Source organism: Lingula anatina, chromosome 4, assembly GCF_051362555.1.
Source record: "Lingula anatina isolate TDL-2025a chromosome 4, LinAna3.0, whole genome shotgun sequence".
In the NCBI taxonomy this organism is placed as follows: domain Eukaryota; kingdom Metazoa; phylum Brachiopoda; class Lingulata; order Lingulida; family Lingulidae; genus Lingula; species Lingula anatina.
The window spans coordinates 10986637-11000693 of record NC_141770.1 but is presented as its reverse complement, the minus strand read 5'-3'; the positions used below and the strand labels follow the sequence as shown (position 1 = coordinate 11000693).

At 34.3% G+C, this 14057-nt stretch overlaps 1 protein-coding gene across 1 annotated transcript; it reads right to left on the bottom strand.

Moving 5' to 3' along the window:
* Positions 1-1493: 1493 nt before the first annotated feature.
* On the bottom strand, positions 1494-14057 carry LOC106159702 (putative arginine--tRNA ligase, mitochondrial). Its single transcript, XM_087011382.1, has 19 exons — positions 13834-14057; positions 13123-13226; positions 12514-12598; positions 12083-12193; positions 11372-11502; positions 10986-11125; positions 10629-10705; positions 10064-10148; positions 9858-9931; positions 9546-9649; positions 8978-9082; positions 8442-8502; positions 7732-7808; positions 6379-6512; positions 5576-5756; positions 4504-4620; positions 3473-3547; positions 2863-2926; positions 1494-2097 (listed from the first exon to the last, which is right to left on the bottom strand). Exons 1-19 carry the CDS (start codon positions 13879-13881, stop codon positions 2011-2013), a joined length of 1860 nt encoding a protein of 619 aa, XP_086867508.1. The 5' UTR covers positions 13882-14057; the 3' UTR covers positions 1494-2010.

Here is a 14057-nt window from a genome sequence, read left to right as displayed (position 1 = left end):
ACCACTACTGCGTTAATGCTTCTTTGCTACTTCGATACTACTGCATTTTCGTTCGGGCGGTTCTGTGCGCATGGGTCCACAGAGGTTCGTCAGATCGTCTCCGAATCGAGTTTAAAGTCTTCGAGGTTCGAAATTCGAATACTGCTCCCCATCAGTAATGATTTTTCTTTTACTAGCCTCTCAAGTTTTGTCCCACGAAGATAAGCTATCTCTCTGTGAGACAGTCGAGCAGTCTTTTTTTCGTATCCGAATCGTCTCAGCACTTCATCGTTCGTAGTCCTTGTACCAGCTGATATAAATAACACACCGATAGCACCATAATTCAAAACTTTCTAATATCTTCCTGTTTGATTTATTCACTACCCAACATTCCGCGCCATATAAATCTATCGAAAAAAAACTAGAAAGTTGAGCAGTCTCTTCTTTGTGCTAAGAGAAATGTTTTTGTACTTCCACACCTTTGGTAGGACGATTGTGGCACTCTTCGCGATTGTAATTAGTTGTTTAATTTCCGGAGTGTCATCGTATTTGTCAGTGAATATTCCACCGAGGTAGGTGAACTGTTTCACATTTTCAGCATTGATTATGATATAGCACTAATGAACGGGTTGAACAATACAGTACGTCTTAGTTTGAACTTATTAAAATGGCAGATGCAATATTCAACTGGAATATTCCAACATTATTAGCAAGAGTGTAGATGTTGGATGTCTCATCTCCGGTGGTATTTTTTCTTTTTTTTCCGTATTCAAAATACCTTCATATTTTTTTCAATTTATCATTGGAAATCTCGTAATTCATTTACATAAAAAAAATGAAAATCTCACTTTTCATCACATATACCTAGTCATCGTGAAAAAAGTCTGACATTTGCAACACTATTTGTTTATTCTTCAGTCTTATTTGTTCCCTTTGTGGCGCTATGGGACTTCCTCAAACATCACTGGATGGCGGGGTTTACTTTAGGTTTGTCATTGAAAATAAAGACGACAAAAATACAGCTATTATTATCCTCTACAAAATGTGTAGAATAAACCAGTCGACATTGTCGGTTTTTTCTCTCTCTGACCCTGTATAAAGCAATTTTGAAAGGTTTACTACCAGCAATGGTAGGCTAATACAGCTCCGAAACATAAGTTATACCCGCACAAAAATGCAGTAGTATCGAAGTAGCAAAGAAGCATTAACGCAGTAGTGGTGTGGAGCATATTTGCAGTAGAAATGCAGTATAGCCTACTGCAATTCTACTTCAAAAATTACATAGGGTTGTACAGAGGAGGAGCATTAATGCAGTAGATTAACAGCATGATAGAAGCATGTTTCAAATATGCTAATTAGATCCCACATCGAAGCAGATTTGAAGCATGTTTGCAGTATGATTGCAGTAGTCTACTGCGTTGGAGTATCTACTTCGTTTTCGTGCGGGTAGTCTTAATGTTAGTTGAGGGAAAATTCTATTGTGAGATACGGGTATGTCAACACAGTAACAAAGGTCCGTCTTATTATTCATTTATTCATTTATTTAATATATGTTTAATGATTAATTTGTCTTGCTAAAACAGGAATCCCCCCTTCGTAATGTTATACGATAACTGCCTAACAGCGTTCGAGCTGGAGAAGTATGCGCTAAGAATGGACAAAACTGGCACTTGGTGGGTCCAAGATTTTCATCAGCGAAATGTATTACAAGTATGACACAGGATTCTGGGCACTGCTGTGACAGATTACAGGCCCGTAGCCGGGGGGGGGGGGGGGGGGGGTTCGGGGGGTTCGAAAGAACCGCCCCTTTTGCTGGGAAAAGGTCCACTCTGGATAAAACTTGATCTAGGTACATGAAGTTTTCCTGGGAAAAGGTCCACTTTTTCAGAAAAAGAACCCCCCTTTTGAAATTGCTGGCTACGAGCCTGGATTAACTGCCGTGCCTTTGGTTCCAGTTAAAGGGCAAAAGTCACAAAGATTCACAGCATCGGGCTTAAGTTTAGTTCCGCTCAGTCACTCGGACTAGTGGCATTACATTTCTTCCAGAGGAGTGAGCCCCAGTAGTTCCAGACCCTGCCCCAACACCACGCGTGCGCAGTGAAACAGCAGCAGGCGACTCTGAAATATGAAAGGAATAAATATACAAGACTGTCCACACATTGATATGCAATTAGATATTGGATTTCTGAATAATACTCTTCTTAATATATATAAAAACACAAGAAATGTTTACAATTTATAGAATTCATCACGAGATCTCATATATCTCAAGCCCGATAGTTCAGCTGAGAAGTGCTCCGATTTATAAAACCAAAAGGAAATTATTCTCCATAATTATTGCTAACAACGTTTACATTAACACAATTCCTGGGGGTTCTTTTTACAGATTCAATAAAAAAAATTACTGCATCATCCAGGTTTACTGGGGCTTGGTATTATATAATTTTATCTAATACGTGTAGACTTGGTTGAGTCCCAATATAAACCCTCACCTTCAAAAACATGGAGCCCCCACTCTTTACTTCACTCAACTGTTAAAGGGATAATAACTCTTCGTTTCAGCCAAAAAATTAATTTTCCTGGAGTAAACAACAATTTTTCCCATACTTACCAATGGTTAATGAATCCATTTTTACATTCAAAGTTAGCCCCTGTTCTTTTTTCTAAAAAGTTTTTTTTTGTTATAATCTCTTAAGAGATTATAAGAGTATAGCCATCAATGGAGGACATGTGGTCTAAAGACAAGCTCAGATATCAGAATAATAGCTTTAACTGCCGTTTTTGTGGTAAAACAGAACATATTATATTTCTATGAGTTGTTCACAATGATTTTATTGTGAAATATAATTCTCATACGAAGAGTTATTATCCCTTTAAGCTTACCTCTGCAATCTCTAGGGGCATTCCCACCACTTTATATTTCAAATATAGAGAGTTGGTTTTAACACTGTGGAAAAAAAATATTAATATATTTTAAATGACTCTGAGGGGGCAGGTACATTCTTTTAAAATTGACTAACAAAAAATTATCAATATTTAATCTTTTAAACTTGCACCATGTTTCTATATAAACATAATGAAACAATAATTCCACCAATAGGTAATTACATCAGACACAGAAATGAAGCTTTTTAAGTATTCAAAGATGCCTCTTAGAACAAATTACAAAGTAATTCAGCAGTTAAAATACCACACACAACCCTATTTAATTCTAAGTCAGGAGTTGGGGTAAGAAAACAACTGTTTGCCTCTTTTCACTCCAGGTAAGGTTAAAGTTCAGGTCCAAGCCAGCTATTTCAAAGATGGGGGGTGGGGGTGTCACTTCCTGAAAAGGTGGGCATTTTACCATGAAACCTTCTTGTTACTACCTACATCAAATTTAACACAGAGCAGACCTTTTCCCAGTAACAGGATGGTTTGTTTGAGATCCCCCCCCCCCCTGAGCCCCCCTGGCTACAGGCCTGTAGTTACTAGTGTCCATGACCAGACTCACCAGAGTTCCAGAAGATAGTGATACATCACAGTGGGCTCCAGAGTGACAAATGACTTCCTGATGACTTCTTCATATCTAAACAAACAAAAACACATAAACCAACTTATGGTAAGCCAGTGAGACCACAGGTTATCACCCTGACTAACTGGTATGAACCAAGAGCTCTTAGGGTCCTTTTTCCAACATAATCATACATGTATGATCACCAGCTTTTTTTTTTTGTATTGTAATTAATGCCAGGAGGCACGTTAATATGATGTTCTGATTGCATTCAGCAAGAGTCCCCACTGCGTTGGATAAATCTATGGAAAACAATAGTTTCATTGGGACTGGGCTCATAAAGTGTGTATTGGGGACTTTTGTTGACTTATGACCTATATGTAGAGACATTAAACATATGCCCACACAGATACAGCTTTGAGTGTTGGAGACTATACATCCATACAAAATATGATTTTAAAGTTATTATTAGGAACAGCAATATGATTATATTTATATATTTAAGGTGTTATTTCATTAAGTGTTACTGAAGATTTTTTCAAAATAAATAAAAGGTCTTCAGTGGCCTGCATATCATAAACAACTAAATTTTTTAAAAACAGCCCAATTTAATGAGCTCCTATTATTGATGTATTTTTTCATTTTCCAAAAACAACATAATAGGTGTATTATACAAACTTTTTGAAATAACCACAAAGATGGATGGACCAAGTTAGGTGGATCCAGCATGAATGGCAATTTGTTACTGCTTTCTATAGTACTGAACTATCTTAATGCAGACAGATTTTAGTTTTCAACTGGTTCAACTGACTTGAATGACTAACAGCTGCACTCGGCACATATCTATAGTTTACACTAACCCCACCTTTAACTTATGTGTAATGATGACGCATATCTACATATGTTATTTTGTTGCTATTTATTTCAGAATCTGTAAAATCCTTTTTTGTATTATCACCATTACAATTTACCTCTGTACATTTTCACCAGCTCAGTGTGATGTAAAAAGTATGAATAAAGCACACACTTACTTTGCAAGCATTATAACTAAATTTATGGCTCCTCCAAACTGCTTCTTCTGTCCACATTTAGTAAAATCTATGTCATCATGGATAGCAACCCCAGCTCTCCTGGCCTCTCTCTCTAGACTGGAACATGGACATAATACAGGTTTGTTAGATATATTAGTATTCATTACAGTGTAAGAAATCAAATGTTTTAAATGGGTCAGAAAAAATACTCACCCATGTTAAATCAAGAGATAGGACCAAGCTTTTTTAAACATTAACTTTTTAACCCCAGGGATGAGACTGCCAGTTAGTGCAAAAGTTGGAAAATATGGCATGTAATTCACTAAGCCGCCTAGGCCAATGATATTTTTGGTTTATAAAAAGTCATAAATCCACTGATAGTGGGGAAAATATCATTCCTGTGTGCTGTTACAAGGGTGAGGTTTGCCTTACATAAGTATGGAACACATTATCATCAACAGCAACTTTCACATTGTTCATCTGAAAGTATTTGCTTGTTTAAACTTGTTTTAACTTGTTCTAACTTTTACTTGTTTTAATTTGAAATCCCAATAATACTTGGTTTACAGCTGCTGTACTTCTCAGGAAGAACCAAAATTTGAATACCCACAAAAACCTTACAAATGTAATGCCCCTTAATTCTACAAATCCCCCAATCCATGAAAATCATTCAAGATAGCCTTAAATGTGGCTTGCGACACTGCAGAGACAAGAAAAGGAGTGAGGATCAGGATGAGAAGGTGGTATCCTTTCACTATTAGACAGTGGTTCTACAAAATATAAAAGTAGTGTCCAGAAAAATATTTCCTAGATATTTATCATAGATGTTTTAAAAGTTTTAACAGTTTGGAAGGTTACAAAAATCAAAAGCTCTTTTGTCACAAACACATCAATTGAGACTAATGAAGATCATGGTGGATTGCACTGCAAAATATTTAGCTCAAGTGATAATTTTTTTTTCGAAGTTTGTGATAAAGATCTTCTGATCTCAATATATCCACCAAATCCATGCTTAGTCACAAAAACATGGGCCATCTTGGATGATTCTCATTAAAATTTCCCAGAACCACACCTGCATAGCCGTGCATGGCAATACTGTAAAAACAGCCCGCTATCTCCTTTAAAATCCACCATCTTGTCCCAGTCAAACTCATAGGCGTTCTTTCTCAAAGTTTTGAAATCCTGGATGACCACAGCACTGATACCCAGAGCTTCAGCTGTACCTTCCATGTCTTCTGGCTTGACCTTAGTGGCTGAAATATATATATATATATCTTAAAATCAAAGATAAATGGTATTTATGTAAATGTTGATGATGATTACTTAAATTTATATAGCCTACGAAGGACATGACAACAAAGATAACACCCAACTAATGAAGGCAAATAATGCCTTCAACATTCTACAGACACATACATACACACATTTATTTCAAAATAAAATAAACTTAGAATAATGCAAATCAGTTGATTGTTAAAATGAAATGTTTACATTTATTTTTTCAAGAAATATTAATCATTTTGTTTTTTGTTTTTTTTTTTTTTTAACTTTATACATAAATCAGACATGAGTCTAGGTTTTTTAAAAAAAATGAACATTTATCATGGAACTCAACATCTAGCCTTGACGAATCTCAGGAACCATCAGAATTGAATTAAAAAACAAGGAATTCCATTTTGTCTGATAAATTGTTCTGTTTTGCAGCTAAAAATCCATTCTTGAACTGAAAGATACACTGTGTATACATACACTGAGTAAACATATACACTGTGTATCTATAACAACTTAGCAAAAAGAGACAAAATGATCAGGCTCCTTTTTCACTTCAAAACTTCACAAGTTTGTTTGAGCTCCATTATCTTATGTAAAACCTACTTTCCGTATCCTGTAGTTTTTGAAGAGCTACATCTTTAGCTTCATCCAGAATATCTTCCAAGAATACTGCAGTGCCCTTCCTGGTCTTCATGCCCTTCACCGCACCAAAGTCAATGTGGAAGCCAGAGGCACATCTAACAGGAAATGTTCACCATTTCAGTGTAAGTGGACAGTGCTTTAACTAAACATCACAAGAAATGATGTATCCTGCTTTGATATGTCTTTAACAGAAATAAGACTAAATACATTATGTTCAGAATTTTTTTTTTTTTTTTTTTTTTATTTCTTGAATTTACTATCTCAGAGCACTTGATACATTTTACCACACAAATGCATGAAATGTCAGTAGTCTTAGACCCCATTTCCAGAGATTAGATCGATCTACTTGAGATCGACCTAACTCCCTGGGGGTTCACGCTAAATAGCTGTCAGCCGAGCGGACACGAAAGTTAATTACCCCCTTACAGCTTGTAGTAGGCGGGACGGACATTAAAAGCTGGATTATCTGACAGTAATCTAGTGAGATTCCCCACGGGGATAGATCGATCTAAAATCTCTGGGAATACAGCCTTAGTAAGAGTAACATATTCAGCATGAAATCTTAAAATCTCTGAATCTCACATTTTAACATATGAAAACATGAGTAAATCCCTACAAAAACAATTTCAGTTATATCACCTCAAGACTTTTAATATGGTGTAATCAACAAGATATGCATACAAATATTTCAACCAACTCCCAAAACTGAACAAAATTTAAATTTGGTTTTCTCTCCCACCACCAAAAAACAACAATTATATTTATGTATTCAAATTATTGTTTTTCTTTTTATCAAGAGCTTGTAAAATATGTACATACAGAGCTAATGAAACTGTTCTCTCATATATTTATGTAGCAATGAAATAACCTTAATTTTTTTTCTTATGTCCCAAACAAATACAAATATATCAAAATCACTTATTATCTGACCACAATGGTAATATGCAATCATTCTACTACAGGTCTTAGCCTTCATTCTAATACAGGTCTAAGCCTTCATTCTAATACAGGTCTTAGCCTTCATTCTAAAACAGGTCTAAGCCTTCATTCTAATACAGGTCTAAGCCTTCATTCTAATACAGGTCTAAGCCTTCATTCTAATACAGGTCTAAGCCTTCATTCTAATACAGGTCTAAGCCTTCATTCTAATACAGGTCTAAGCCTTCATTCTAAAACAGGTCTTAGCCTTCAATCTAATACAGGTCTTAGCCTTCATTCTAATATAGGTCTTAGCCTTCATTCTAATACAGGTCTTAGCCTTCAATCTAATACAGGTCTTAGCCTTCATTCTAATACTGGTCTAAGCCTACTCACTGTTCTGTCCAGTGGTGTCCCAGTCTCTGTAATATCTGCAGTATGTTTGAGAAGTGTGACGCCTGCTCTGAACCCACCTTAACACAAATAATATACATCTAAATGACAGTTACTATAATAATAATAATAATAATAATAATAATAATAATAATAATAATATTATATAACAGTACATAGTAGGAGCCCTAACTACAATCGGTATACATAATTCAATCAGTGTGTGATTGGGGTGTAAGCTTTCAAATACTGAATAAACAAGTATATAAACATAAGGATAAGGGAATTTTTTTACCAGGAATATTTTTCAAAAATATATAATAACCACAATGAAATGTTTATGCATTTGTACCAAACTATTCCATTCAACACTTCTAGGAACCCATTCCAGTAAGAAACTCTAGTGGGTTGGTAAATATAACAAGTGATGAGTGGAAAGTGTTTGAAAATTTGGAGTACATAATAATAAGTAATAAGCTTTTTTTTCACAATACGTCATGGACGTTTTACTAGATTTTGTTTTATTAGAATAAAGAGACTCACTGAAATACTAATTGATCTCTTCATAAGTCACAGAAATATGCATTAATGATGAATAATAAACAGCATATTGTAAAGGGCAAAGTTAAAGCAGACATGTAAGTTTTATACTATACAATTTCAAAATAAGACATTTTCAGTTACAATAAGACAGGTTTTGATGACCCTCTTACCACATAATGTATCCTGTCAAAGGAGAACCTCTCATATCTATCAATAGCAGCAGCCAGGTCCCTGAAAAGGAGGACAAGAGGACAAATAACTCAGCTATCAACATTCATTGTGAAAGGTAAATAATACCTCATGGACAGATACAGTACAGATATACGTACAGATATATATCTTGTTATGTGACAGAAAATGGATGGAAATATTTAACAAATTGTCATAGTAACATAAAGTGCAAAATGTGAAGGGCATTGGACAAAATAAACTAATTATTATATCCCTATATATAAATTCTAGAAAATAAAAAATGACTTTCATTCATTGGACATCAAAAGTTGTCGAGTTATTAAGTTACAAAACGAAATTTGAAAATAATATGTACACTGTAAAACTTACCACTCTTACTAAAAACTAAGCACAAATTCAATGGCAGTTTGATACAACATTTATATAAATATCAAATTAAACTCTAAATGAAAAAAGGTTAAAAAAACAATTACCTAACACTGTCTAACATTTTTGAGATATAAAGTACACTCACCTTGACAAATATAATGTACTGCCATCACTTTTAAGTAAAGTTATTTTTCTATCTTCTCCTTCTTTGCTACCAGGAAGTTTCATCACAGCTGCTTGACTACTTTCGCTGGAAAATACAGTCCATCCATGAAAATTTCATGTAAATAAAATGAAATCATTTCACTGAGCCTCTCAGGTAAAACCCTAAATGTAATAAAGATAACTCTGAAAAAAAAATCCAATGTCTTTACATTAAAACGTAATGTTGCTATGTAACTTCATTTTGTAATCTGCATTTACATACGAAGACTGAAGATATAGTTTCTATCACCAGTTTTCTTAGCGGCTGTAGTCCCTGAGCAGAAATTGCAACATCACCAATTTTACGTGCCAGACATAAACCAAGCTTTTACAAAAACATCTTAAAATTTGTTGTGGGACAAAATGAATTAGCTGGGGATCTGGGGCAGCCTTGGGTCCCACCAGAATCAAATTAAAACTCTCAGAAATCTGGGATTTCAAAGAATAAGTTCAAGTCCACATAGATTAAAAAATTCATTTATATATTATACAGTATGTTGAATCCCCACCTTTCATCTAATAATCCTTTCTGCCTCAACTGTTCAACTATAGACTTAGCTTTATCAGAATAAAGAGATTCACTGGAATACTCGTCAAACTCTATATTTAGTCTCTGAAATAAACATTAATAAAAATAAGTTATTTAAACCCTTTCAAACTGCTGCACCCTTTCAAACTAAGTAATACTATGATTTAATTCAAACTGAAGAAATGACAAGCACACTGCACTAAATACAGCAACACTAATAACTCTTTTCGTGTATTTCTTAGATATATCTTTAGTGTGCATCATTCTAGAAAAAAAAAAGAGGTATACTAACTTTATATGTATCAACAAAACTTTTTATGCTCAGGTCTCTAAAGTGTTTCCAAAGAGAAACCGCTTGTTCTTCCCCTGGAAAAAAAGTAGAGAATGGTTAGAATAACTCCATTTTTATAATTTTAAAAAAATTGTCAAATTATTGCAGTTTGTATAATCATGACATTTCAACGGCAAATTATAGAAACTGATTTTACGCAATCATACCATCCTCTATTCGCCTGAAGTAAGCTTTGCCTTGTTCTTGTATTTCTGGGTTTGCTTCTGCATCTTGGTTTATCTTGACATAAACCTATGACAAGAGAAAATGACGCACTTAAAACCCTCTCACTGTTACTGTCATAAGAAAAATGTATTGCTTATTTAAGTTTGAAAACTATGAATATTTCCCCACAATAAAGATATTTTCACAGATATTTTTTCAGTCTACACTTTATGGACTGAGGAGATAAATAGAGAGGCAAGGTTAAGTTTACAACTACAAATTTGGAAAAGGTGCAGTTTTAAAGCTTTTCTTCTGTGCATGGAAAACTTAATTTTAATTGATTTTTTTGGCATTTGAAATTTAATTTGTTGTGTAAGAAGTTGGTATTAATAATTGATATATCTTACAAGACATATACCCTCACTTTTTAAGTATCTTTAATGTCTTTATTTGAGTTGAAATAAGTAAGAAGGCCATTAAGTAGAATTTTGTAACAAAATAGTACTTTTCTCAATATTTGTTACTCTATCTACATATCAACACATTAAAATTTGTTGCTTACTTTACCTCATACAAATGCCTCATTGGATTTTCCTTTAGCTTTTCCTCAGAGCCATACTTTTCATATCCAATACACAGCAACCCTGCAAAAATTAAGATTTTGCCATTTAAAGAGAGACATACAGGAAGCACAATATCATAAATAACTGGAATAAAGTAAACTAAACACACAGTGATTTTCAATTGAGGCTTCCACACTACTTGAAGATAATCGTTACTTTCTGCAACCACCCAAACAAACATACTCACAAATTACTTTTTGGCAAAAATTATCATCATGTCTCTACTACAAAAATATTCACTGAAACTAAAATTCCTGAAATTCATTTTGAGAAATATCATGATCGTTACGTGATAACTGACCAAACTGTGTGCCCCAGTCGCCCAGGTAAGTGATCTTGACCACTTGGTGTCCGAGAGCCTGGTTCAGACTGGAAACAAAGCGTCCCAGAATAGTGGACCTCAAGTGACCAGCATGGAAGGGCTTGGCTATGTTTGGGGAACTAGAAATAAAATAATTAAAAGTCAAATCAATTATATTATATCATAAATTATTTTATATTTGTATTTAAAAATATAATATCAAAATTTCATCTATTGGAAGTTTCTGGTAAAGAAGAAATAAGTCTGATTAAAAATTAATCTGAGAAATATAAGACCAAGTGCCTGACATCCACAGACTGAGATAAACAGTGAAGCACACACCAGATTTCTAAAACAACCAGACATAATTTTTTTTAAAAAGATACCTGAATTCTACGACAACTTTCTGTTTCTGCGGCAGAGGAACTGGTCGGCCATCTTCCCCCAGAGCCGCCTGGTGCAGTACACTCTGCAGTCCATACCTGTTGCCTTCTTCAAGTATGGACGTGAGAACAGCCTGGAAAAGAAGAAAAACTGAGAAAATCAACAGACCTATGGGTAGGGGGCTTCAAGAAAACTGCCTTATTGGTCAGAAATGGTCTATTCAGAATCAAAAGTGATCGAGATTCAAAGTCATTTTTTGTGTTGGGTCAACTAAGGGGGTAAAATGGTCCATATTTTTTTACGAAAAAAACTTCCCTTTTGAACTTGACAGCTACAGGCTTGAAGAAAGATTACTGTGATAGCTTCAGTAAGTCACATTTTCTTTATAAGACACAGTCTTTTGACTTCTTAAATCTTCTAAATATTCTTTTCCAGACAAAGAAGATGAGACTGGTTTGGAAAATATCAGCGATCACATTTAATTTGTTCAAATTCCGAGAGTAAATCATTTTTAAGAATACATTTGACACATTTATCAGGAAGAATGAAAAATATGCTCTGACTTCTAAGAGGTGAGGTGGGCCTTTGTAGAAATCTGGAAAAAAGCACTGAAGGTACACAGATATAAATATAGGGTTAAAAACAAAACCCAAATATCCAGTTATCTGGATAAATCCAGAAAACAATTATCTCTATTCCTTAGTCTACATTACCTTATTAAAAGGTTCAATGGGGAGGTAGAACCCAAGCCTTGCTGTCCCGCCTTCTGACAACAACTGTACTGCTCCATCATCAACATCTGCACCCAAAAAGTCTAAGTGAAGCTACATAGAATGTGAAGATTTGTTTGAATAAAAAACGATCATGATTTTTATGTGAAGTGAAAATGATAGAAATACATGGAACAGAATACGGTACAGGAACTTGAAATGTATTTCTTTCGATCTGATACCGTTATTTAGTGATTTTTTTTCTATCATATAATGTGTAGACAGATCACTAATCCTAATTTTTCATAATACATTTATTATCATCATTTTGTTTAAATTCAAAAATGCTTTTTTTCCCAACCAATAAACCAAACAATTTGATCCATTATATTAAATTATATTATATTATATTATATTATACAAATACTCCTTACCCTACTGAATAGCTTATTTGCACTTTCATCATCAAGTTGACAGATGGACTTCAGTGTGGGGACAGACAGGTGGTAATGGGGAGAACTGAAATGGTAAAATAGGAAAATAATGGCATCACTAGCCATCATGTTTTCACACAGATAAACTGTGATAGAATAGACCACAAAATGAAAACAAAATCACAAAATGTTTTCTCCCAGGTAAACTGTGATAGATTTGACAAAATGAAAACTAAACCACAAAACAGACATTACTGGTACATGTAGGTGAAATTGACATAAACAGTTTTGGACAAAATGTCCTTAAGTGATTATGGAAAAATGTTAAAATTTCATGGGAAATAATATCTGCATATAATTATTTTCAGCATAACCATCAAAGGCTAATAGCACGAGTCAGTGTAAACATAGTCCTTAATATATATTAAACTAGACTTAACCTGTTAAAATCATAATATCTTACCTAATTATGCATTGGATGTCTGATTTTCATACTGTAGTTATATATTAAATATTATATAGTACATTTCAGTGCTTTAAGTATGTTTTATTTGTTAAATATGCTAGTAAGTTTTATTTGTTAAATATGCTAGTGATTTAAAACTCCACCTTGCTTTCCTGAGATTTTCAGGGTACTTAAGTGAGAGTGCAATGGCAAGCCTGGCTTCATCTCCCACAGCCTGGCCAGTGATTTTACTAACACTGTCTGCAATCTGAAAACCAAATACAAATGTTACCTTTCATCATTCACTGTATTAAAACACCCAAATTCCACATAATCCCTAAAATGGAGTTTGACAAAACTTGTGATCACATCTTGCCCCACTGAGCACCTTTCATGTTATGGTTTTAAAAGAGTCATTTGAATGACTACGTTTTCACTATTCCAAAGATGGCAAATTGTGTTTGTGTGTGTGTGTGTGTGTGTGAGTTTGTGAAGGGACTTTGTTTCAGAGATGCTTACTGTAAATATGTTTAAACTACCTTAAGTTGAAGAGTAGAGTTTCAGTCCTATAATAAATTTAGATAAAAAACAAATATATGGGGTTCTGGCACATGACATGTACATGATGAACGTTTAAACGTTTAACTAGCACCGTTAAAGTACCCCTACCACTACAGTAGCAGTAGCAAGGATTTTCTTGGCATCTGCGTTAGTAAAATTAGAAAAATCCGCTACAAATTAAAAGGTTATGTGATCAATTATAGCGCACACGAGAGTCACTCAATTTAGCTACTGATTTCAGTAATGTGAAAATCACAAACATGTACATGTGAATTTGTATACATTTTACATAAATAAATAAAATTACACTGTACCTTTGAAGCACATCGTTTCCGCAGGCCACACAGCGCTGTCCTGTACATTTTGCAACTCTACATATGCTTCCTCGTCTCTCTTTGGCTAAATAACAAAATAACTACAACATTTTTTACTAGATTCTGCGAGCGATGGGAGTTAACGTAAAGCTTAATGGAATATTACAAATAATTCGACCAAGCTCGATGTCGAGTCCTTCGCACATGCTTCCGGTTGCATCGGC